The sequence below is a fragment of the Aptenodytes forsteri genome, unplaced genomic scaffold (assembly GCF_000699145.1).
Source record: "Aptenodytes forsteri isolate BGI_AS27 unplaced genomic scaffold, ASM69914v1 Scaffold174, whole genome shotgun sequence".
Classification (NCBI taxonomy): Eukaryota; Metazoa; Chordata; class Aves; order Sphenisciformes; family Spheniscidae; genus Aptenodytes; species Aptenodytes forsteri.
Window position 1 is genome coordinate 2,966,672 of NW_008794603.1, and position 26,844 is coordinate 2,993,515.

Sequence of the window (26,844 nt, forward strand, 5' to 3'; positions counted from 1 at the left end):
AAAATTTACTTTGTAATCAGCATACTTAATTTACTAAATAATTAAAATACCCCTAATTCAATAACTCAAAACATAATTTAAAGAGCTTATTTAACAATCACATAAAGTTTACCTGCTGCTTCATTATCTTTATCTGCTCCTTTTGCTTTCGCTTTTCTTCAGCTGCCATAATAGCTAACAAACAAGAGCAAACAAAAAATTAGTATCATAACATGACAAGAGGCAGGTAACTTCTCATTAATACGTTTCAAAATAATGTGCTAGCTTGCACAAACTTTCACAAGGAATACTTACCTTGCTGTTTTTTCGCTTCTTTGGCAGCTCGAGCTTGTTCCTGCTTCTGGAGTTTTCTCAGTAGCTTTATTTGTGCTGCTTGCCTAGCTATTTCTGTTACAAAAAGAAAATATTAAGTTCATAAAAACAGTGTTGTCCAACAATAAAGATATAGCTCATACTCCAGACATTTGCATGAGGTAAAGATAGAGAAAACAGTGGATTTGTTTTGCACACATTTATCTTGACACTTCACTATCAACTACCTTTAGTGGTATCTCATGTATCGATAACCACATCAACAGCATAAATGAACATGGATACTTTCTACATAAAAGAAAATACTATTTTTGGAGGAAAAAATAATGCTGCTTCATTTAAAAACTGATTTGTTCTTTCTTTTTAAAGCAGAAAACATTTGTCTTGGAGTACTAAATCAACATTTTATTCAGAAGGCATGGAATTACTGTTTTCCTTATAAGTCACCTCATGTAATTACCTAATCCTTTTTTAACAATGCAGTAAAAGCACACTCATCTGGGTCACGCTTCTCTTTACTGTGGCTACCTACAGCCAGGCACTCTTCCGCTAATTAGTAACTTCCTGAAGCATTCTACTACTTTAAGTGCGAATATTTATGACATTTGGATAAACTATGCATGGACACACTGATGTAAGACAGCTGTAGGAAGGACCTTCTGGAGGTTGAATTCAGCTTGCTATTCAAAGGTCTGAGGTCCAGGACCTTTATGATAGCATTCTCCAAAATACTGTCAGCTTCTTGTGCAATGGCCAAGACGCAAGCAGACATATGGAAAATCCATGCGTAGGTAAGATGATGCTGTAGATAGCAAGGGTAGTATAAATAGGTACACGACAAGAAGGAAACCTTCAGGGCCAAGGGGAAACCATACAGAAGGAGAAGTTACTCCTTAATCAAAACAGAACCAGTAGCTGGAAATCAGAATTTACATTATAGAGGAGAACTTAAAACTACTAACTATATGGAAAGGTCAACAGATGCAGAGGACCACTTAGTCTGAATTGACACAATCCATGAGGAGGATGTAGTTAATGTTCAGCATGCATTTGAAAAGGACAGATGGAAAACAAATACCTATACTGCAAAAAACAGGGACGACAAATCAGACCACCTGTATTTCCATTCAACCAGTATGTACTGTATTGAGCAAAATTTAAGGGCTTCTAAATCAAGCCAAGAAATCTAAAAAGAAATTAGGGAAACTAGAATTCTTGGTATCAAATGATAATCCAGATGTAATGGACAACTCATGGACACAGTAGAAGGATAATTAATAATACATGGTGTTGCGAGGTACCTACGTTACAGGACTATGAGAATAAGATGTACAGGCAGAAGACCAGCTTTCTATGCAAAGTGCAGTATCAAGTCACGTAGCATAAAAACAACGAATGAAGAGACATTTATGTAGTCCATCTGGTGGAACCCTAAAAGAAGCTATACAAAAGCAGTCTTCAAGCATGCATACTTCAAGTGAGCTACCTAGAAGCACTTCAAAAAAATGTATACTTGTCCAGGTAAACACTGAGCCGCATTTCAAAAAGGAAAGAGGTAGTCCCTATGTGGCTCTTCAGAAAAGGAGGCTGTCATAGGAAAATGGTGAGCATGTAAAAAATGAAAAGCTTGTTCAAATAAGAACAGGAAAGCCTATGACATGCCAAACTTAAAGAGTGAGTTAGAAAGGCTAAAAAAGAATTTGAAGAGCACATTGCAAAGGATGCCTGAGCAGACAGATGTAAAAGATCTTTACATACATCACAACAGGAAGCCAGAAATGCAATCAGTGGGACCTAATGATGAACAGGATAGAAAAAAAGGGCCTTAAAAAAAAAGGTTACTGAATTCCTTGTGCCACTCTCTACTGCTGAAGATGTTGGGTAGGTTCCCCTACTCAGTACATTGTCTACAGCAGACAGGTCAGAAGAGCTAGATGAATTTGCAGTAAACATAAAAGAAGTATTAGATCAAGAAGGTAAGTCAGATGTTAACAGATCACCAGAACAGGACAGAGTAAGCTGAGAAATCTGAAGGAACACTAACATGAAACCATAGAGACATTGGTCTGGGTGTTCACCATATTATTAACAACAGCCACTGTGCCATAGGATTGGCAAGCCTTATGAACAAAAAAAAAGGGCTCTAGCAGAAGCCTTGGAAACTGCAGATCAGTTAGTCTGATTTTCCTTTCCTGTTGAGGTGGTAAAGTCTTATTGTACATATTATGTCTTACACGTACTTACTGACTACATTATAAAACATCACCAGTTCAGACAGTCAGCATGGCTTCTACAAAGAGAAATTCTGCCTAATTTTGGGTTTCAATGAGAGTGTCAGTAACAGGGAGATAAAGAGAATCTAATGGACATAATGCATTCAGAATTTCAGAAAGTATTTAACTAGAGTCTAAGTCAAACATTATTAATAAAACTAAGCTGTTATGTCATTGAAGGAAAGCCTCACGGACTGAAAGCTCTTTAAATGATACCAGGTGAAGGGCAGAGATCAGCAGTCACCTTTTGTGATGAAGAAGAGTTAGTAGAGGGTTTCTTCACAAATCAATATTAGAATGAGCTTTATTTAATATCTTTTTTCACCAATGAAACCTGTAAAGGGGACTGCAAAGTTAAATCCCAAAATATGAAGATGATATTAAGCATTCTGGAAAATCCAAGGCTATGCTGACAGCAAGGAACTCTGTAAGAGCCCTGCAAAACAGTGGGCAAAGGTAGCAGAGGAGCTTCATCATAGACAAATGTAAGGTAATACACCTAGAAAAGAAATACTGAAATTAGAGGACACATAAGGGGATCAAAGGGATGGAACAACTACCTTCTGAGAAAAGACTAAAAATACTTGGTCTCTTCAGGTTGGAGAGAAGATGACTAAGGACAGAGAGGATCAAAGTCTGCAAAATCATCAGGGTGGTGGATAACATAAATTAGAGAACTGTTATTCTCCAAACCCCGCAATAATGGAACTACGGAACACCCACTGACAGTAACAGAAGATCATTTTTTAGGAATGAAAATGGTCCAGTAGTTAGCAGACTTCTGGAACTTGTTGCCACAGGAGGCTGGTAGAGCAAACATTGTCAAGAGGTTAAAAAAACAAAGAACAGGCTAATTCACGGGCAACAGTTCCATAAACAGAAAATAAATGGAGCAAGAAAAACATGTGCTCTACAATACCACTCATAAAACACCTCAGGATGCCACGGTGCATGTATGAGGAAATAAATGGACCAAGAAGCGATCAGATTCACATGCTTTATCCAAGCAGCATCTCCTATGGCCACTACTGGAGACAGAGCTCTGCACATGATGAACCCCTGGGCTGAGCCACTGAGACATTTCTTACGTTCTCATGTGGGGAAAAAAGTATCAAGGTAGATATGAACATACGTAACATCAAATATTACACATTCTGAATCTTCTTGTATATATAGACCATATGTTTTTGTTCATTTTATTAAATGCTACAGTGCTGGTGGGAAAATAGACATGGGAGAGTGCTTCTAAATACTTCCCCCGCCCCTTACAGTAGCCAATAAAGGGAAAGGGAAGATACAAAGTGCAGCAAAATGGCTTAGTGACTAGGGCTTATCTTTTTCCACTGAGAAGAAGAGACTTCTGGAATCAGTTACTGTGTCTCAACAATAAATACACAGCCTCGCAGCAAATGCTATGATGCTTCAGCAGTTGACACAGTTTCCTAATTCTCAAACTGAACAAAAGCTGGTGGCAACCTTAACACAGAGGTAAAACAGCTGTGCAACACTACAAGACATACCACGTACTAAGGTATTTCTAAAATGGCCTTCTCTCTGTCCATGTGTCCAAAGCATTACCGTTGCATGTCTTAAATATATCTATAAAGAACAGTACTCATTGCAGCCAGCAAGGGAAAAAGATGCAAAGAATCGCACCAAGGCACATATTAAAGGCGCATGTACTGTTAGCAAGGACATTATGCAAAATACAAAGTAGCTACCCAAACATGTCCAGAGTCAGCACATGGAAGAACAGTTAAGTCTTAAGTTAAAATAAACATCCTGCCTCCTGGGCTGTAAGAATTTTTCATATTGGATTAGATGCATTCAGAAAATATGATAAAGTTATGGACTAAAGAATTGAAATTCAAAAGTCATGTACCTGATGTTTATTTAAAACCAGGCCCTCACGCTTTTGATATATAGTAGTACTTGATATCATGAAAGTTCTACTGTCGACATTGGTACTACTTATTATAGGATCCTATTCAACCTTATGGGCATTTAAATCTTGTCACTATCAGTGATTTCACAAGGAAAGTATTTCCCCTGGAACAGCCAGAAGTTTCACAGAAATGCTAACTTCAGTGGTTCTCAATTTCAATGTCCACTGTTATTTGAGCTGATACAGGGGAAAACAAAGATCTGTTAATTTTTATCAATTTAAAAAATATATCAGTGGTAACCAGATGATTGGATGTCTGCTTTTTTAAGTTTTATAAGTCTAAATAAAGTAACTACAGAGTAAGCTCTTCGACACACATTTACACTCACACTTCTTCCTTTGAATCGTATATACATTTACTGATCTTGAAAAAGGCTTCAAGAAAAGCATGTGACAAATTTCCAAAATAAAAAGTTGTCTACTAATATCCTAGTGAAACACATCATTCCTCTTTAGAAAAAAACATTAACTCTCTATGTACTGATACCCTCTGTTCGTGAAAACAGTAACATACTTCCTACCTTGAGCCTGGAGCTTTCTTAAAAGCTTTGCGTCGGTGTTGTCTAGAAATTCAGTGCTACCAACATTCGGAGGTCGGCCTTTGCGTCGTCTCATTCTTGACTCCTCTCTAGAGTGCTGTCTGTCTGGATTTGGCGGTCGTCCTCTACGCCCTTCCATAGCTCTGATACGGGGAATGACTTCCTCTTCCTTCAGAAGACACCACTGCACACCCTTTTAATTGACACATTTCACAGACAGGTATTATAAACACAGATTAAAAAAAGAAAAAATAAATCTAAGACACTTAAGAACATGAACAGCAAGAGATGTTTTTTTTTCCCAAGTTAGTTATATATATATATAAAATATGCAAGAGCTGTGATGTACTATTTGGGTAGTACAATGTTTTGATGATGCACAGAAGCTATACATTGAGAGGTTATCACTACAAACTTTTGTAAATTGTACTACTATGCAAGATTTTGAAGACTATTCAGTTACTACCTAGGAGGTATGCCATTACTGTGTTATTTTTAATTATTTCTGACCAAATCGCTTATTGCTCAACCCCTTTTTAAAAGGTGAAATAGATTCTTCCTTATTATGTAAACGCAAAAGTAACTACTCTGCTTTCACATAATCCAGTGCTCAACATGAAAGAAAAAAATGTGTCAAGCTACAAGTCACTGTCTTCCAACTGTCAGTGTTTACAGAAATTTTGACATACATAACAAGCAAAGGCAGTATTGTATTTTCAAATATTGCTTTCTGGGGTGTTGTAGATCTCAACAACTGAGTTGAAAAAACACAGACTCATTTTGATCTTAAAGTTTTATTTAGTACAATTTAGTTCTCAACCTCATCCACTGCAAGAAAATCAATTTCTGCGCCAACCTGAAGCAATCAATAGTTTGTAACTTTTAAGAATCCATCTATCTGAAATAAAAGTTATGGTAACTATATTCTCTAACTAAACAAAGTATGCAGCAATACATTCAACCCCTTCTTTCACTATTACTACTGTTTGTTTGTGGAATCCCCAAAACAAATACTGAAATACTTTGTTAATACAAATACCCAAGTTAGTCCTCACATAGAAATTGCTTTACTTTAACTGATAAAAAGTAGAGTTTATTACATCTACTGAGCAGAACAGGAGCACAGTCTATCTGATCCTGTTTGATTGAACACTAGTATTTCAAAATTGTAACATCTTTTACCATTTTCCCCAGTTTTTGAAAAATGGGGGGGGGGAAGTATGCTAAGTATCCTTCAGGACTACTCTCCATACTTCCTTAAAAAGGTTTGTAAAAGATTTTGAAAATGTCTGCTAAAGCAAGAATGAAAGTTGGTAACTTATAAGACACATTAATTAAATATCTATTCAGAAAAAATACATTTGCATTACCAAATTTTTCACATTTATATGCACATAAATACTGAAATCAAATTTGCTATACTATAAAATACATTTTTTATTTGCTTATTCTGACAATTTATCTTTTAATTCTTTCTGCTCATTCTTCATAATTACAAATGTTTAATGTAAGACTTGACAAAGGAAATGGCATTTTGTTAATGAAACATTCAGATTCCAAGGAAGCTATCAGTATCTGCAAAGATACCTTTTTTGAAGTCTGGATCACTCCCAGTTAAGACCATCCCAAGAGTACATCACACACTTAGTTAACAGACATTCCAAAGGGCTTTGTTATTAGCTATGTTCCTAAAAACAAGCTGTTCAGAATCATGACCTATCACTATGTGTACAATGTAACATCACTAAGGACTTTTTAATCCAAAATAGTTACCTCTACCACTTCAACAGAAGTTAATTCATTTTCTATCTTTAAGAATACTACCTGGGCGTACATTTTCATCTCACTGTCTAGTACCTGACTTAGAATTTATCACAGGTTCATTTTGTTGAGCAATGTAAGCTAGATTTAATACTATACTTATCACCTACAGCAACCTCCAACCTAGGAAATCTTATCCCATAAACTGCAAGTGCTGGGGGGAGGAGATGGTTAAAAACAAAGGCAAAATAGAATTCAAAGAAAAAAGGAGGAGAAGCAGCCATCATTCAAGAAGTACCTTAGATCCTGCAATGGAGATTGCTCTTGCTCTGTATTCCTATTTTCTATGGTTAATGATACTAATGACAACAAATATGCAGAAAAGAAAGATGGAGGTCCACAAGATCATTAGAGCCACAGAGACTATGGATGTATATTACATTTTCCTAATGCCTCCCCAAAAGAGAAACTAGAGGCCATCAAATGAAGCTAGTAGAAGGTTCAATAAACAAAAGGAGCTGGCATTTCAATGAATGGGGAGAAGACTGTTTAATGTCCTGCCAAAGGACACTGTGGATGCAACAAGTTTCCACAAGTTTAAGAGAAGACAAGACAAAACAGTCCAGAACAGATCCATTAAGGGTTAAGCAGGAGTTAATTCACCATCTATATTTTGCGCTCAGGTATCTTTTAAAATCTGACCCAAAATACATTTCTATTGAAAGAATGTAAAATCTGATATTCTGTGGATTTTCAATATTCCAAAGAAAAAATACGGGGGTTGAGAATCAGGGGCTTCCATAAAATCTAAGCTTCACTACACAAACATTAGAGAAAAAATGGGAATAACACTGTGAAATGTTGTGTTTTGTTGTTGAAACTAATCAAAGTAAGAACTTAATTCAATTTCTCATCTTCAGGCATCTACCATCTATTGTAATACTGTACTGTAATCAGGACATTTGCCAAAAAGGCACCAGATAACTATGCGTGGAAGCAGAATCAAGCTCAAAGCCTGTTAACCAAACTATTGAACAAAACCACAGGCACTTTGCAAGAAGCAGACATCCTCATTAATTTCAGTTCAGATTTGTGAGAAAAAGTTAACAACAAAGCTTTTTAAATTGAATTGCACAATTCAGTATAGGACAAACATTTTAAATTCCAGTTTCTAGAAAAGGAATCAAATAATTACTACTACATTACAAATGCATATGACAGCTGATTTTATAGTTGGCTGTTCTGTATGGTATTTCTATTGCATCTGTAATAAACATTTTAGACTTCTAAATACTTATTCACAGAATAAGTCTCGTAAGTAAACAACAGTAAGTTTAAGAATTGGCTTAAAAGAGGTAGACTTCATGCCTCATAAAGATGTGCTGTATTTGTTCTGAGGCAGCACCATAATCAGATACTCTGAGAAAGACTAATGTACATCGGAGTTACTTCACACCAAGGAGATGGCAAAAAGTACTTTAAGCAGTTTCCACCTTTCCTGTTCCTAAATTCAGCTGCCTTCCTAGGCAAGCATTCAGACTTGTTGGAAAAAAAAAAAACATTATTTTCACAGCTTTATGCAAAATCTTACTGGGAAAAAAAGTGCACGCCATGTTTACCATGACTTAACAATTACTCCCAGAGAGCTATATCCAGGTTAAAAAGTCCATATTTCACCCTTACCGATATTTCATCTTCAACTAAAATGGATCTGAAAGGAGCTGCATGAAGAGTCAAGTTTTCTCTAACTACATAATGACCCTGCAAAGGAAAGGGCTGAGAGAGCTGGGACTGTTCAGCCTGGAAAAGAGAAGGCTCAGGGGTATCTCACCAATGTGTATAAATACCTGGAGGGAGGGTGCCAAGAGGACGGAGCCCAGTGACAGGACGAGAGGCAACGGGCACGAACTGAAATACAGGAGGTTCCCTCTGAACATCAGGAAACACTCTGTCACCGTGACTGAGCACTGGAACAGGGAGGCTGTGGAGTCTGCCACCTTACAGATTTTCAACAGCTGTCTGGACATGGTCGTGGGTAACTGGCTCTTAGGTGACCCTTCTTGAGCAGGGGGGTTTGGACAAGGTGACCTCCAGAAGTCCCTTCCAACTTCAACCATTCTGTGAGTCCATGATGGATACTCTTGCTGTTATATATTAATCCAAGCCAGCAAGATGCAATCTTAGAGCACAGCTCAGTATCACTCCACAACACTCTCTTCCACCTACCACTTGATGCAGTATTCCTATCCATATTACTCAAACTCATAAGGACCCGTGCCCTCTCCGTCACCCCAAATCACATTCACACCAATCTTTCTAAACCACAGCAGTTTAAAGCCTACAGGTTCTGTCACTGAATTTCCACGTTTGCCAAACTTCAAACATTCCTCTAACCCTACTATTTCATGGCCCACTTCTGCCAGGTATGTTTCTCTGTTAAAGCAGTTCATCACTGCTTTCAATAACCTGTAATATCTGGTTGCTTGTGTACCAGGAGAAACACAGGCACTATCAGAAGCAGGTAACCCATGTATTTTTTGCTTCCTCTAGGTAGTTCTTCAATATAACCGATTTAGCCCTTAGATAATTTTCTTCGCATCTTGTTCCATCTTTGAGCTTTGTGAAACTTACCCAATCACTTTGGATGCATGCTGCATGTCTCAAAAGATGACAGAAATATATAACGAAGAAAAGGAACAGTAACCATGAAAGGCTATACAGAATAATTGAAATTACAGCAAAAGAAGAAACAAAATTCCTGGAATTACCTCCAGACATCCATGAAGATATGATTATCACATATTGTTTTGAAGCTGGACAATTTTAAAAATTTCAGTAAAAAAGGTGCAAATTCTGTTCATGAGGTATCAGTATCACATACTGTTTTACTAAGTGCGTATTATCAGCCTGAGTGTAGCTCAACTGTTTACATTATAATCTTCTCATTCAAAATCTCATACATAAAATGTAAATACATTTTAGCACATCTGAAACAGCTGCCCTCGGTCCCCCACACACCCCTTTTTTTCTTCTTCAGGGAAACTTTTCCTTTGTCTAACCAAGTCTCAATGGAACCTACCCCCAGACCACACAAGTAGAAACTACAGTAAGGTGTACAGCAACTGAATATTCATATTGCCAAACCTTGCCTACAGAAACCTGCCCTTCCCGATGCCTTCATTCTGAAGTTTTAAAGTATCAAAGAAGGGCAAAATCTGCAAATCATCTCATGAATTAAAGGGAAAAGAAGGAGATAATTAGAGAAGGGGACAAGACTAATGAAGTAATATGGGCAACAGACACAAAAAAGGTAACAGGGTAAAAAGAGAGCAGATATCCTGACATTACATTATGTTCACAGTATAAGGAATTATTTCAATCAAGCCATTCAGGTACATAATGAAGTTCACAACTACATGAACTTGTAACTGTTGTTTTACGAAGCCCAAACATGAAGAGGGTTTAGCAATGTTTTACCCTGTAAGCCAGGAATCAGGAAGCACCACCTAGAAGTAGCTGCTTACTATGAACTCAGTCTTCATTGCTTTCAAATTTATGCTATGTAAATGTTAAGTATTTCTACTTAACAGGGTATCACAAGGACATAAGGCTTAACTAGAACCTGAATTCAAGATTGCTGACAGCACGATGTCTGTCCACATTCCTATAGTAACATATTCAGGATACTTATCTTTTAAAGAAGCAAATATATTCACTGACAAAAGTCCAAAAACTTTCGTGCACATCCTGAAGAAATGGCAACATGACCAAAATACAGTAACACAGTATGGCACAAATGTAGTATTAATTTCCTTAAAATTCTAAATTTACTTATCCTTGTCTGGTTTATCCACACAAAGTCTAACAGTTCTACCACTGTAAAGTATAACTCGTATAACTCAGCATTCCTTCCCGTAAAAATCTCATGCTTCAGGAAGCTCAGACGGTATTCTCAACACAGGAAACATTTAAACATGTATTTTACATATATTATGCACATAAATACATGAAAAGGGTGTGATTTAACACATACACATAAATTACTATCAATATTAGGTTTATACAGTAAAGGAAGAAATAAGAGTTTTAGTCAGAAATATGTGAACACTGACCAAGATAAAATATGTAGCTCGGAGTTCTTTCGTACTAGACAAATCCAGGCTCAGAGCTGATCATAAGGCATACTGAACTCCTGCAACCTCCTAATAAAATCACTGAGAGGAGCGGTTTTCAACACTGCCCAGGATCAAGCTCTCAACATCTCAATATAACTACTATTAAGAAATATGCACAATTTTTAGAAAGAATTAGCTAAAAACAGGCAATGCTTCAGATGGTAGCAAAAATCACTTCACCTAAATTTAAGTTAATGTTCCTTGGATCAAAGACTTTACTTTTTAAAAAGTGGATACCTGCGGTCCATCTCTGGCTTCATAGAAGTCACCCACTCCTATTTTTGCACTGAAGCTGAAATTGTCCCTTGAGATATCCATTATTCCATTTCTGCTGAGATACTGAAAAAATCACATATTTTTCCACTTCAGCTTGTAAATAATTACAACCCAGGTTTGATGTACAGCTAACTTCGTGAGTGTAATGTTTTGCATATTCTATCAAAGAGATATGCATTTATAGGAGATCAAATCAGTAACAGACTGAGATACATTACGCCTCACATCACAGGATATTTTGAAATAAGTATCTTTATTGGAGGGAAAAAATGGCATTTTTTAATTGCAAGCATGCTTAGTAGCATTAGAACACAGAAGTTAAAAAAAGGAATGTACCTTTACTACTTCAGGATACTGTCTTAGCTTCTTTCCACAAGGTGCAAAATATGCTACTTCTCCTTGAAGACGACCACCAAAGTTTCTTATTCGGGTTTCTCTTTGCCAGCTAGGGTAATATGAAATAGTTGCATACAACAATACACTTTATAAAAAACAAGTAATTAATGTCGATTTAAGATTTTTACATAAAAGGGAAAAGGCAGATACCTAAAATGTGACAAGAGTATCATAAATCAAATAGGCAAAACCAGAAATTGTTATTACGTAGATTGTCTAAACTCTGACTATATATGGATTTATTTGTATCAAGCTACTTACATATTACCAGATTTTAAACGGCTTAGAACTATATTTCAGGGAGTTATTTGGAGTCTATACTGGCTCAGATCTAACCATCAGGATTAATTTCCAGCGGCAAAACTGCTAAGAGACAGGTCACGTTTGCAAAAGAGCAAATTTGATGCACAAAAATTAACACATGAAATATGCTGACACTTTTAAAGAGATCCACAGTCACTGTGAGTTGGAAATCTAAATTGTTGAAGCCCTTTCCTTATTATTCAGCCTCAAAAATTTTTAAACTGTCATTTCTTTACCAACTGACTTTTGAAGGTATTATCTCCCTTTAAGGAATATCAAGTATATACATAACCTACCCATATTCAAGAGGAACACGCAGCTCCCGTTCATCTGTTACTCTTCGTCTTTTTGAAATACCTAAAACAGAATTTCTGATTAACACCTAAGAGAATTTACAAAATGAAAACAGTATGTTCTTAAAATATACTTTTTATCCTTATATCCCCAAACCAAAAGATAAATCACTTTTACGTTCTAACCATTACATACCTCAAGTACCAAGAAAATTAATGTAACTATTCTCCTTTTGAAATACACTTTCCTCTAAAGTTTCCTTTAACCTCTTCTGAAATTGTAAACAGAAGAAAACCTAATTATGCCATACTGAACTGCTTGCCTTGTTTGGCTCTCTCAGATACTGCTAAAATAATTCCTTACACACCTCTTTTTCTATAACTAGATCATATTTAAAATTTTTCAGTACATAAGATGAAAATAAAAACACTCTTTACTTTAAAAATCCATGCATTATAATAGGCTCAGCCTTCAAAGAGCACTGTGTATAGATTGCTGTCACCTGCCAAATGCAGAAAATTTTCAGGATTATTCCAGCTTTTCAAGGTTCAAACAGATGATGTGTTTGGTGCTAGTCAAGAGACTGAATCAATAATATGATAGAGACAATTGCCAAACGTGGGGTTTTACGGAGTGCCAAAGGCTGATACTTTTCTCAGGCCTCTTTGAGAGAACCACAGGACATGAACTATGTACACAGACAAACTTTTGGAAGATGCATTTCTCAAAAAGGTAGTTTGGACCTTGTGTAAAGAATGTGACACCTCTCTTCCCTGTGGAAATGGACATGAAAGAGTATCGTTATCAGACTGAACCCTTGAAACTTGCTCCAACCTCTTAACAGCCAGGAGGAGTGTCGTATGGTACAATAGCACAGGTTTCCAACTGAGATGCCTACACGATCTGGAAGCAACTGCTAAGAGTCCTCTACAGAAAGCACTGAGGAAATGCCCATGCTTGGATGCCAAACTTCTTGGACACGTCTGCAGTCTTAAACTAACATGACTGCCTATTACATTACTTCCAATAGTCACAGATGAGGGAGGGAGATTGCTTGTCCAAATACAAGTGAATTGAAAAAATGAGTTGTCCAGTGAAAAACAGATACAGAGAAGAGACACAAGACCTCTTCAGTGACTGATCAGCTTTAGGTAAAATGGGCACAAAAGTATTTTAATTGTGTTACGGTGATTCTTACTAGAAAAAAGTACTACACCTAAAACAAGGACACAAAATTATTTCATTCTACCTCTCACCTCCGTAAACAGACAAAAATCTGCTATCAGCCTTTTCAAAGCATCATAAATCAACACAGGTTCCCAAGCAAAAAAAAAAAAACCTTTGTCTTTTAAAAATTTGGATTACTCCTAATGCATGGGAAATCTTTTACAAACTGTGTGATTAATAGGTTTGTTTCTGGGAAAAATATGAAGTACATCACATTACAGTGCTTCAAAGTTAATGCCCTTGATGACATGGAATGAAATTCCTATTCCACTGAATCCAAATATAAAAACCAATTTATGAGTGGATGTCCCCATTTAAAATCTATTTAGTTGCATGTTAATTAAATATCAAGTTTCTAATTCAAAGTTGTAAATATACAATTTCATTTGTTACCATGCAAATTGAGAAGTGTGACTTTCAAAAATGCATTCTTTTCTGTAGCAGTAGTAATTACTAAATTTTACAAATTAGTCACCAAGTAAAGGATTATAAACACTATATAACATCAGTCAAATGCTAAATGTACTTTTTATGAACCTTATAAAAATAATTCCTTCATGTAAATCCATAAAATCTACTGAGAATTTTGAAACAATAATGAATAAAGTTATATTTTTACTAAATACAGCTATTAAATTTGTTGAGGAAGGGGCAGAAATAGAAGATTCAGAATGCAAACTATAATGCATAGAAATTAGAAATAACTAGTTTAGAATAAAATGGTAAATAACAAAGACTAAATAATGAAAAGTTTTAATGTAATAAATATCAACTCTGGCTATTTCATCCTACCTTCTCTCAAATAATTATATGAGCTAGAATGTCCTGGACTAAGTGTAATGTTCAGGTCTTGAGAACTTGCAATTCTGCTGACTTGATTTTAATGTCTGTTGCAAACACCCGTGAAAAGATCACAGAATAGACCAGGTTGGAAGGGACCTCAACAGATCATCTGTTCCAACTTTTCATGGGAAAGGGAGCCTAGATGACATTATCTAGGCACCCTGTCCGACCGTATCTTGAAAACCTCCAGTAACGGGGACTCTACCACATCCCTGGGGAGGCTGTTCCAGTGAATGATTGTTTTTACTGTAAAAACATTTCTTTCTTATGTCGAGATATCACTTGATACCAGTGTCTAAAATACTTTTATAACTACTTTTACAACACATGCCACTTAGACGTTACATTGTACTATAACAAGACATTCAGATACCACAGTGTGTACTTGGTGTAAGAGTAGATGGTGCTGTCCCAAGAAAAACCGCAGGCTGGGACTCAGGACATAAGGCAGCTGGTGCAGAGCTTGGGGTCTTTGCTACTTGGAGGTTAAGTGGGGTGGAATGAGCTGCAAGACCAGTGGAAGAGCTCTTCACAGAGGATGAAGTTTTATTCAGCTTCAGTGGAGTTTTCTCTCCCTCAGTGTCTGTATCGGATTCATCTTGATCTTTATCATCCTCATCGTCTTCATCCTCAGACCCTTCTGTATCTGACTCAGAATTACTGTCGGACTCTGTTTAAAAAAAAATGTGGCAAAAGGCACATTATGACTTGATAACTAATGGCAAATATATTTAAGTTCTAACACTTGCAAAGTCTTCTGCCTTATTAAATAAGCTCTTCTGACTTGAATTTTTTTTTATAACATCTCTTGACTATAAATAGAAGGTTATAATTAACTACCTAAACTTTAAAATTACTACAAATATGACAGCATAAAGTAATTCTGCATGATAATGCACTGTTGTTTCGGATACAATTCTTTGTTTTTCCATGAGGAGATGAGAGACAGAAGCTGCAGTATTTTAAGAGATTATGTCCCCTAGAAAGAGCTACAGCTAAGACATCCCCTGTGAGCCAGGCAGTGGTTGAACACTACCACAGGAAGGGCACTTCACAGGCTGTGAAATCTAGCATGAAGAGGAAGCAAACGATGGAACTGGGTACAGGCTGAAAGGTGTCAGAATTGGAAGTGTGGCGATCTGGGCAAAGGAAGAGTTAGAGATAGAGTAAAGGGTAGACAGGATAAGGAACTGAAGATGGGCTACAGCTGTGAGAAAAAAAAAAGAGGATTAGTATAGGGTGTGTGGACGAGAGGGGGAAAGAGAATGATGAAGGTGGGGCTGGACCCAAGGGATATCAGCACACAAGGGAGAAAGGAGTGACTGGGAATACAATCAACTCTTTAAAACAGGCCTTGCCTTTCCGAATTGCATAAAAGCCTTTAAAACAGTAGTCTGAACGCTATCTATGAACACTGCAGCCCTTACAACTGCCCTGGTACTTTTCTCTAATCTTGCTCATTGACTACTGTGCTCCTGAACGAAGCCTAGAAACATGCTTTTCTTGCCTCTCTTGACAATTTGAAGGCCTTTGTTTAGTCCCTCTCTGGCTGGGGAAGCCTGTTCTGCAGATGGGCTCTGCCTGCCAGAATAATTAACCATCAACCAGCCTCTATTCTCCATCCCCCTCCTGAGCACCTTGCCACACAAGCAGTACATGAGCTGCAGGCTGGGTGATTCATCTGGAAGGTAGGTCTCTGACAGCCTTTCCAGAAGGTTGTGGAGCCATCTTACCAGGACAGCTGAAAGTATACTTGCCATATGACCGAGTATCAGAATACCCAAAACATGATTTTGGATATGACACAACGGGCGACTGGCAGACGTGCTACTTTCCAGGATATCTGTAGGACGCTGTGTGAGCCACGCCGCCCCAAAATTTCCTACCCCTATTTTAAAATATGGTGGGAAATACATGTTTTCAACACTCAAAAAATAAAGTTTCTGCTTTTCCTATTAAAAAGGTTAAACCACCTGATTGGCTATCATCAGAATCATCATCTTCATCGTCCTCATCTTCATCTTCATCGTCGTCGTCATCATCATTTGAGTCGTCAGAGTCCTTACTGCTGGGGGCATCTGAGTCTAGCCCTCTGAACTGCTCCACCACCAGTTTTGCAGAATGAAGGCGGTGTTGTGTTTTTACTGCATTTACTGCATTATTGCTGACTGTTTTATCCTTTCCTGAACAAGGTAACACAGGAGAGGTAGAGGGCATAACAGGTGTCCGGTTACCAGTTGGTTTTTTCCCACATGCACTCAAGTTTACTGGCAAAGAAAAGGGGGCACTACTAGAAATGGCTACACTTTCATTGATCTTGGTCTGGGATTTCAGTTTCGTAGTAAGTGCAAGAGGAGCCTCCTGGATGACGCTCTGAATAACTCCATTGGGTTGGTGATTACCTAAAAGTGCATTTGTCAGGAATGGATTAGAATGGTTGTTTTCCAAGGATGTGAGTTTTTGATGAGCTGGTGAACTAGATGTTGGTTTGGGGCTTGACAAAGCTGCAATAACCTTCTTCAGGTTCTTAGATGATTCCTGTTTCTTTAGCTGTGCTGCTGGGAATGTCTGTTTATATTGTTCCTAAAGAAATAAGAAGACAGAGGAATAAAATGTGGAATTTTTTTTTTTTTTTTCATATTCAGGCAGGTAAACTGTATGGAATCTTAAACATCTGCTAAGCTATTTTTCATAGGTCAAAAGTAGGTGCTAGCTACAACAGAAGAGATGAGTAACTACAAGTTATACAAGTCTCGTGATTTTCACTGTAAATCAACTAGGAAAAGACAAATTGAACTCAAGATGAAGCTGATCTGAATTATGTAAGGAAGCTTTTTCACTTGCTACATCACTCTAGACAGTGATTTTCATAAAGATTTTTTTTAAAGATTTTCATAAAGATTTGATTTTCATTAAGCATCTTGAAAAAATAAATTTTCAAAAGGAGACTACTCTTATGTACTGGCATAGGAAAAACACCGCTTTCTACTCATTTCAGCATATAAAAACTCATTAGTGAATGTAAAAATAGTTTTAGTAATTTGTTCATTTTAAAGCACGAGTTAAATACAACACACTAATGACTACAATACTAGCAGAAAACCAAAAGAAGGTTCTTGGCATAGAAAAATTTTATCAAAAAAAAAAAAAAAAGAGAGAGAGAAAAGTTATTACTGAAAAGTATTGTGATATGCTAGTTTTTTAACTCTGAAAAAGTAGTACTTGAAAGTTCTTCAGACAAAAACTAAACAGTAGTGGCTCAGAAATGCATGTAAAGCTTACACTGTCTTTAGTCTCAAGACTCTTCCAAGGAAAAAGAAAACACATCATCTTTGATGGAAAAAAGTAATAGAATGGATAAAGATGGTACATTTTAAATCAATTTTTAAATATTAAGTCAAATACAATACATTCTTGAAGTTACTAACATTTAAAACTGAATATGAAATTATGAAAACCTATAAAAAAATATTCACACAGTGCATGTTTCCAGTAAAAGTTTTAAAGAAATCAAACCACTAAATGGTGATGTATCCTCAGCTGAAGACTCATAACCTAAATTTGACAGCAGAAGCCTCTTCCAATGGCAAAGACATATGTTTTCATAATTATACTTTATTTAACCATTTCAGGTAAATTACTAGCTTATTTGAGTTTTACAAAGTAACTGGGAGTTGAGAGGAAAAATAGTCTCTCTCTTCTGGTCTAGGAATAAAAACTACGTGATAAAAATATTTTTCAGTCCTCACTGAGGACTGTGAGTTAGCTGTGAATCAGAGTTCAGTTTACTCTTCACCAATACTACTTAGTTTAAAACAAAGTTTGTTTTTAATAATGAAGCTTGCCTTGGTAAATGTACTTTATTTTTTTTTAATCTCTCTCTCGCCTTAAGATTTCTAAAATGCTAGATTTTTGTTCTCTAATCCCCATTCAAATCTAACTGAATAGAAATCATGAAAATTCATCACTAGTCACCATAATCACTATTAACAAAATAAACTGAGAATCTACAAAGAATTTTTGTAAGCTACAGAACTGTTAACACAGACACATGTAAATATATTGTAGAGTCCTGACCAGTAAAAAAGAAGATCAAATTTACTGCAATGGCCATACTGAGTTTTAATAGCTATCAGTGCATGGATATCCTTCTGTCTTTAAAGAGCAAACAAAACCCAAGATTAAAACTTTTTTTTAAAAAAGGCTTTCAGTTACTTTGTTTAAAATCATGATTAAAATAGGTAATTTTAATTACTTTGACTTAAAACTATCCAACTTGAAACAAAGCAAAGCCATGATAACATACTAGATATGGAAAGTATTAAATCAGCGTTCTGACTGAAACTAGGAGAAGCATAGGAAAAATATCCAGGCCACCCAATTTACCCATGAGTACTTTTTTTCTTATTTTGATAATGATTTTAGCTGCTCATTTTCCTGAAGAGATGCATGACAAAATCCTTTGCTTTCTTTGTACCCATTATTCTCACCAGTACACTAATTGCTTTCAGCAGAGCTGTAAAGTTCCACTATGTGATGAGCATGAAACTCAAGTTTGTCATTATGTGACAGTAAGTTGTGTATATGATTACATCGTGTATGCATTAGGGTATGCATACTTGCACGTGCACCACCAAGTAGATAACTTTTCTCCGAGATAAAATTATGGAATAGTTCAGGGCACTTGTAATGTACAGTGAATCATCTCTAAAATTAAAGCATAATATTTGCTGCTCTTTAAAAAAACCAAACAAAACAACAACAAAAAAACCCAAAACCAAAAAACCAACCACTACAGTTCAGAACATATACTACTCACATAATTTAATTTACATCATTCAGAAATCCACATCAACTCTAAAAACACGCCAAAAAAACATGATATGAAAATAAATATACGTATAATTTAAAAACATTATATTTGAAAGAGCTTGATAGCACAATGTTGCATCTTGTTAAGCAGGCAACACAGGTTACAAATAATCAAGAAAAACAGTGATTTTTCACTCACCCGTTTTGATCTTACATCGCTGGTCAAAGAGAGAGATTCTTCAGAGGTATTTTTATTCCCTGCTTTGAGTAGATCAGGGGAAGGAACTATGAGTTTTAAATAGGTTTCCTTTTTGGCTTGATGTACCAAAGACAAAGGTTTCACATTGGGAACCAATCCCGTAGACTGTATTACACTTGTGTGTTTGTTCACAGATTCCTCCTTTGCCTGAGAGCTTTGGAAAATAAACGGAAGCTGCTGTGACAAAACCTGAGGCTGCTTCTGCTGGGACTGGAATGATGAGTGAGTCTGGGAATCAGACACAAGAGGTATCTGCTGGTGTGTTCTTTTTTCTTGGGACTTTTCATGTTGTTTTTGTCCATCAGTTTTCATATCTGTTACGCCACTATGCATTAGCACCTGCAAAATAATGTATTTTTGATTGTTCATATTAGATCAGTTAAAGACCCTTCCAGGAAAAAAAAAAGGTACATCATCAGTCTCCATGAAACTATTATGCCATTCTTGGCAGAGGATGAACAATAATAATTTTAAAATCAATCTTGTCATATATTTATTTTTTAGGGGTTTTTTTCCCCCAGATAGTTTCAGCATGTGAAGACAATGCTTAGTAGAGAAGGACTACTAAACCATGGCTGTTTTTAAATGTATTTTTGACTGTAAACCTAACAGGATACCCAAGATTCCAATCTTGTTCTTCTATTGGCTACCAGGAAAAGTAACCACCGTACTAGGAAAAAATCAACTGCCAAAGCAGTATCCATAGAAAGATGTATTTCCAATACACTATTCAGCACACAGCACTTAATGTCTTTGTATTTCCCACTTTATAACAAAAGTAACAGTCTAACTATTAAACTCCTAGCCCATAAAGAACACCACCACACACACATGCACACACGCACAGGAAGCAAAGAAACCCCGGAAAACCCTGAAGCAAAACCAAAAAGAGTATTCTTAGCATTCATTAATGTGTAGTTAAATAATTGCTCACTGGTACAAATGTGAAGACGTCAATTTTTCACGAACAGCTTTCAGTGACAAGACTGTGAGCAGAATGAGGTATCATACCTTGTTCTTGGTTTTGTGATGTGCTTCGTTTTCAGAATCAGATTCATCATCTTCACTCTCTTCAGCACTCTGGTCCTCCTCCTCCTCTTCATCCTCCTCTAGATCATCGGAGTCACTACTACTTATGCCTTCGCTTGAGGTGTCTGAAGAGGACCCCGAATCACTGTCGCTGTTACTAGAGCTTTCCACTGCTTTTTTTCTGGGCTTCTACCAGGAAGATGAATGCTCTATTAATGGTTCAGCTTTAATCTGTGATATCATCTTATTACTATGCATAATCTTTAAAACAAAAAACAATAAGACTTTGGAGTAAAGTGATCTGCAATCCTTGGAACACAACTGACTGTCTTTGCAGAAGAATGAAGAGAAAGAAGTGCTTCACAAGATGATGAAAATGAAAAACAGGACACACAGTTCCGCTAAAGTATTCTTCTGACCACATGCACTGGCAGAACACTTGGCATCACTACATTTCGAAGCAATGTATCAAATTTAGGCCTAGAAAATGGGCCTGGAATTCAGGTCTAGCAAACCTCCACAGAATGTACTGCTTCAAAAAAAAAAAAAATTAAAACCAAAAGCTTTATTGCAAACTAACATAAAAAGAACAATACATATTAGATTCATCAGTATGTTTCAGTGACACATTCATTTAACTACATTACTTAACTTGTAATTTCACAGTACGCACTGTTCACCAATGTAAGCTTTTGAGAACTGAGAAGAGTATGCTCATCAAATTGCTTCTGGGATTTGCTTCTGAAAAATGGGACCAAAATCTGCTGAAATACTCTGACATCTATATTATATTTAAATTCTTGGAAAGAACAAATTTGCAGACCAGAATGGGAAAGTAAAAGAAGCAACACACAAGAATGTAGAAAAAGAAGAAAGGTGTAAAAACCAAAGGAACTCCAAAATGTTGACACTACAAGACCAGATTTTGAAGTGCAACGGATCAGGACAGTTAGCTTTTTGGGGAGCTAACTAAAATGAATCTGTGTATTTTACAAACACATCTGAAGGAGGTACATATGGACTCGAGTGTTATGATGGTGGCTATGTGAAAGACATGAAAGTTTGTATTACTGCATTAAAGCCTATTTAATCATTACAGAGAGTTTGCAGAATGATGCTGGAAGGTAGAGAATCGTGATTACAGATGTCAGGCAGCAGCAGCAAAGTGTTACGTAGCATCTAAACATGGCACATGGTGTCAGTGAGGGAATTGCAAGGTTAAAATTAGTTAAAAGGACGAAAGGTGGACAGCAAAAGTAGGTGACTAGAGGGCAAAAAAGTCACAGCAATTCTAGATAACAATGCAGACAGGAGCATCAGAGAAACAGTACTTTAAAAATATATGCTCTCAAGAAAACTTTCCCCAAAAGTTTACTTTTCAAATCTAGTTTTTTATGGTAGGTGTATTATAAAACAAGAGGTTAAAAATAAAAAGAAAGAGCGATTTTATATCAAAGATCCCTGTCTTATTAAGAAGAAATGCACTTAAATTAGCGGGAGAACATAACAAGCTTATTCTTGTAAGTGGGTGTACTGGTTTTGGATGGGATAGAGTTAATTTTTTTATAGTAGCTCCTATGGTGCTATGTTTTGGATAGTGACCAGAAGAGTGTTGATAATACAGGGATGTTTTAGTTATTCCTGAGCAGCGCTTGCACAGCCTCAAGGCCTTTTCTGCTCCTCACGCCACCCCACCAGCAAGCAGGCTGGGGGTGCACAAAGAGCTGGGAGGGGACGCAGCCGGGACAGCTGACCCCAACAGACCAAAGGGATATCCCATACCATATGGCATTGTGCTCAGCAATAAAAGCTGGTCGAAAGAAGGAGGAAGCGGAGGGACTTAAGGCATTTGTCTTCTCAATCCACCGTTACGCGTGATGAATCCCTGCTTTCCTGGAGATGGCTGAACACCTGCCTGCTGATGGGAAGCAGTGAATGAATTCCTTGTTTTCCTTTGCTTGCGCGTGCAGCTTTTGCTTTCTTCATTAAAATGTCTGTATCTCAAGCCACGAGTTTTTGCACTTTTACCCTTCAGTTCTCTCCCCATCCCACTGGGAGGGGAGTGAGCAAGCAGCTGCGTGGGGCTGAGCTGCCCATGGCGGTTAAACCACAAAAATAGGATTTAATTTACTTTGTGAAATAGCTATGAAACGTGGAAGCTGTAAGGTGCATTAAGTCTCATCTATTTGTCAATTGGTGGTATCTGTATCTTTTTTTTAAACTAGGTTCTCTTTATCGATTCCTGTGATGAACACAGTAATACTTCATATCATCATACCTTCTGCATACTATCACATGCATTGCTTCACTGTTGGGAAATCTTAAGAATTTAAATGTATTTATTTGGATTTATTGTTTCACTGCTCAAGTCAGAAAGGTGTCAGTTGATACTTCACATGAGGGACAACCACCTGAATGTATGCAGACAAAAAATAACAGACCTCAGTAACTGTGCCAGTCTATGGTAGGTCCTGTATGTTTCACCGCTGGTGTTCTTTACATCATATTTAAGTATCTTCCTGTCTAATATTTGGCACAGATGCAGAATATTTCTTCATGAAGGTTAAGACCATAAAATGAAGGACAAGACCATGATCTGAAGCAGTAAAAGTAACAATGCCTCCTGGAATCACATCTCTAGGATTCTATTCTAGTTCTTCCCCTTCATGGTTCTCTATTTATCTCTGTATGTGGAAAGGGAAACACCCAAAACACTACAATAATACTAAAATCAGAAATACCCAGTTTATTCACGGTGCTGATGAAATACATATTCATAACATCAGCTTCTTAAGAGATGCATGTAACAGTCTGGAAAAAGAAGAGTATGTCAATGGGCTTACTTAGCTGATAGCGTTTACTTCCACTCATCAAGACTTTAAAACTTTTGCTGTCCATCTAGCTTTACAAAATGTGTTAGCTGCTGTATCCTACAAATCTATCTTTTCATACTGCAGACAAGAACGTAAGAAAATTTACCATACCAAGAAAGGAGTCAGGACCATTCTTGTGAAAAGGGAGGCGGCAAGTGCCAAGCAACATCCAACACATAAGCCTGATTCACAAAGAACTACCCTCAAGTAAAAAAAGGGACAGCTAATTTTGACATAAAATTTAGTATAACTTGTAAGCAATCAAATGCTTTAAAACAAATCAGGCATTTAACTACATTATGAAACACAACTGCTTTCCGGGGAGTTTCTACTTCATAAACAAATAGAATCTCTTTTAACATAGATAAAACCAATACAAAGAACTTGGATTAGTAGGATTCCACACGAGGGGACGGCAAATTAGTAGCTTAGAGAAAATGTAACGATAGGGAAAATTTAAACTCGTGCATTTAGTGGATATAAAAGGATTAATCTTGATGGAGAAGTTTCTATCAGATCCAGCATAAAAGGTAAAGCAGCTGAGGAAAAAAACAAAACAAAACAAAAAACACAAACACCAGTAAACTGCATAGAGAAGAAATAATTCAGACTAAATCAAATAATGTAAGCCAGAAGGAGAAAAAGATAACTGTAAAGAAAAATCTCTCTGTAAAGACATTTAGAACAACAAAAAATACTTGAAAGAAATTCTAAAAGCTTGCTGACACAAAAGAAAACAGTCAAGAAAGACTAGGAAAAGTACAGACCAAAAAGTAAGTAGTTTTACTTCAGCTGAAATATATTAGACAGAAAAAAAGAGAGCATTAGACTTCTGAAGACATATGTAAGACCAGGCAGATATTTATAGAACATCAAAAAATATATTATTTAGAAAAAGATAATAAAAGACCTTCAAGAAATACACTTAATTAAAAAATTATTATTAAGTTATATTAAAAGAGCAAATTTCACTTTGACTAGTTCCTCTTTTGGCAACAATAGAGTCATAAAAGTTGAAGCAAGAGTGCGTTCAATTAAAATAAATTTCATATTTGATTTTGGTTCACTGACTTTGCCAAACCGCTGGATGGTTATGCTAATTGAAAATGTCCATTGTTCAGAAAGCAATAATCTAGACTGAATACGAGTACCAAGAAAAGTAGCCCGACCTTAAAGACCCAGTGGGATAGTCCCATAAAAAGGTGACTGAAGTGATAGTTTAAAAGATTTTAGTCATGATTTCAAATTACTGAAGTTTATAAAGGAAATACAACGTGGTAGTTGCCAAGAAAAGATATTAAAGGCAAACGATGTGACTGCAGTTAATAACCCAGCATCCTGATGCTAATTCTGGAATCCAGGTAAGTAAAAGCCCCCAGTGCAAGATCTTGGAGTGGATTCCTATCTCACCAGCTGCCCATAATGGAAGGGGACCTTCTCTAACCCAAATGAGATTCAAGTTCACCAGTTGTGCCTTCTTTCCCTGGAGACTGTTGCTTTACCAATGTAAAAATCCTACTGACCTTCCTCATCCTAGAAATTCACTAATGCAAATCAATAGAGGGGCAGTCAGTTTTACATTTCTTTTGTGAGGCTGATGCAGCACATTCAGATGAAAGATTATTTATAAAGTGTGTCTGCTTATTCAGTTTTATCTTGGCCACAAACAGGGCAGGCTTAAAAGAAGACAATTAAAGCATGCTAATGTTATCAACACAGTGACCAACAGAGCAAACCAAAAAAGTAACGCAGTTCCCAAATTTTTGTATGTTAAGAAATGTCACGGACAGTATATCAGATCATCACAATGACATCTACCTCCAATGCAACATCATTACGCTCAACAGACATAACATGGTACGCCACAAATATACAGTGATGAGTGAGGATTTGGCACAATTTTAAACTCATGTTTTAGACAGATTCCGGTTTATCATTGTCTGATATGTATAGCCTTCTGAATGGTCAAATACACACCCTAGACAAAAGGAACTGGATGAGAACTACTAATAACTACAGCTTTGAACAACAGATGCTTCTATCAACTCAGAAGTCCTTTTTCACACACTCCAGGCAAAGAAATTTATATAATACAAGTTACTACCAGATTGCACTTTAGGATTCCCTAAGATGGTAGGACAACAGAACTACAATTCAACCAGAAATGTTTCAAAGAAAACATTACACAATAACTAACTCTTTAGATTTTCACCAACTGTACAAACAGCTCGGTATCAGCTTTGCCCTTCTTTTGTTTAAAAAGAAATTTTTTAAATACCAACCTCAAAAGAAAATTACAACTAAGGATATGATCGAAGAAATCAGCAGATGAATAATAAAAAAATAAAATCCTAAAGAAAGGAACATTTAGAGAAGTATAACGAAAATGTTTTAAAATAAACTGTGCTCTTCAGAAAAAGAAGCAAGTGTTACACTTTCAAGTTTAAAAACGTAACATCACTTGTACAAAGTCCAGCACAAAATACTCCAACTACCTACTGTCCCCTGCTTACTCCTCTGCCTTCAGTTCCAGTTATGGCTTCATTCTAACATACCGAAATAAAAATACTGATTTTTTTTTTTTTTAAATCAAATCTCTTGGTGTTGGTGTTCTCATTCAGAGTATTCTGTATGTTTTCATGGGAAAGCTTGTTCAAATCATTATGCATAGACAAATACCAATTACCTCAAAAAGTTTCAGAGCAAAAGGAGTTAAGAAGAAGGATTAGAGGAACGTCTAGAATGTCAGCATATTGAGACCAGGAACAAACTCACTCCATTCCAGTATTAGAAAAATTACTACAAGAACATAGGAAGCAGAACTGTTGACAACCTGAAATTTATCCACATTAGACAGATGATTTAAATGTTAAGACAGAAAACTAAATAAATTTAAGAAAGGAAGTATACTAATTGATTGAGTACATTGTTTTACAGCAACTCAGTTATTTAGCAAATTGAAACTGGAGTTCGAAATCAGTACCCACATCAAAAGAAAATGTACCAAGGATACAGAACTTATGCTTAAAGACAAATGCTAATACAAAGGAGAAGATAACAAAGCTGACAAACATCCTGACTGAAATTTGAAAACAAGGCAAAAAGAGGTGAAATTTTCAGTGATACACCTATTAACAAGTAACTAACTTACGCAGCTCATTATTCTGAATAAGGCAAAAAGCCAAAAACTGAACAGAAGAGTTTGTTCATTTGCTTATGACATAAACTTTTCAGAAGGTATTTGGAGATATTAAAAGATAGTAATTTATTTGGTATTCTGCATAACTGCAGTAATAGTCAGAAAAGCAGAGACATTATCTGGAAAAAGGTTTACTTCTGCACTGTAGAAACAAAGCTTACGTTTTGCACATATATATCATAGAATCATAGAATAGTTTGGGTTGGAAGGGACCTCTAAAGGTCATCTAGTCCAACCCCCCTGCCGTGGGCACATCTTCAGCTAGATCAGGTTGCTCAGAGCCCCGTCCAACCTGACCTGGAATGTTTCCAGGGGTGGGGCATCCACC

The 26,844-nt window shown here is 36.5% G+C and overlaps 1 protein-coding gene across 1 annotated transcript in view; it reads right to left on the reverse strand.

Annotated features, from left to right (window-relative positions):
• Nucleotides 1-26,844, reverse strand: part of BAZ2B (bromodomain adjacent to zinc finger domain 2B) — a 129,031-nt gene that overhangs the window by 40,568 nt on the left and 61,619 nt on the right. The window contains 10 exon segments of the mRNA XM_019470447.1: nt 113-174; nt 295-387; nt 5,052-5,262; nt 11,243-11,344; nt 11,618-11,726; nt 12,277-12,337; nt 14,718-15,014; nt 16,318-16,927; nt 19,356-19,754; nt 20,427-20,633. Coding sequence (XP_019325992.1) covers nt 113-174; nt 295-387; nt 5,052-5,262; nt 11,243-11,344; nt 11,618-11,726; nt 12,277-12,337; nt 14,718-15,014; nt 16,318-16,927; nt 19,356-19,754; nt 20,427-20,633 — 2,151 coding nt within the window.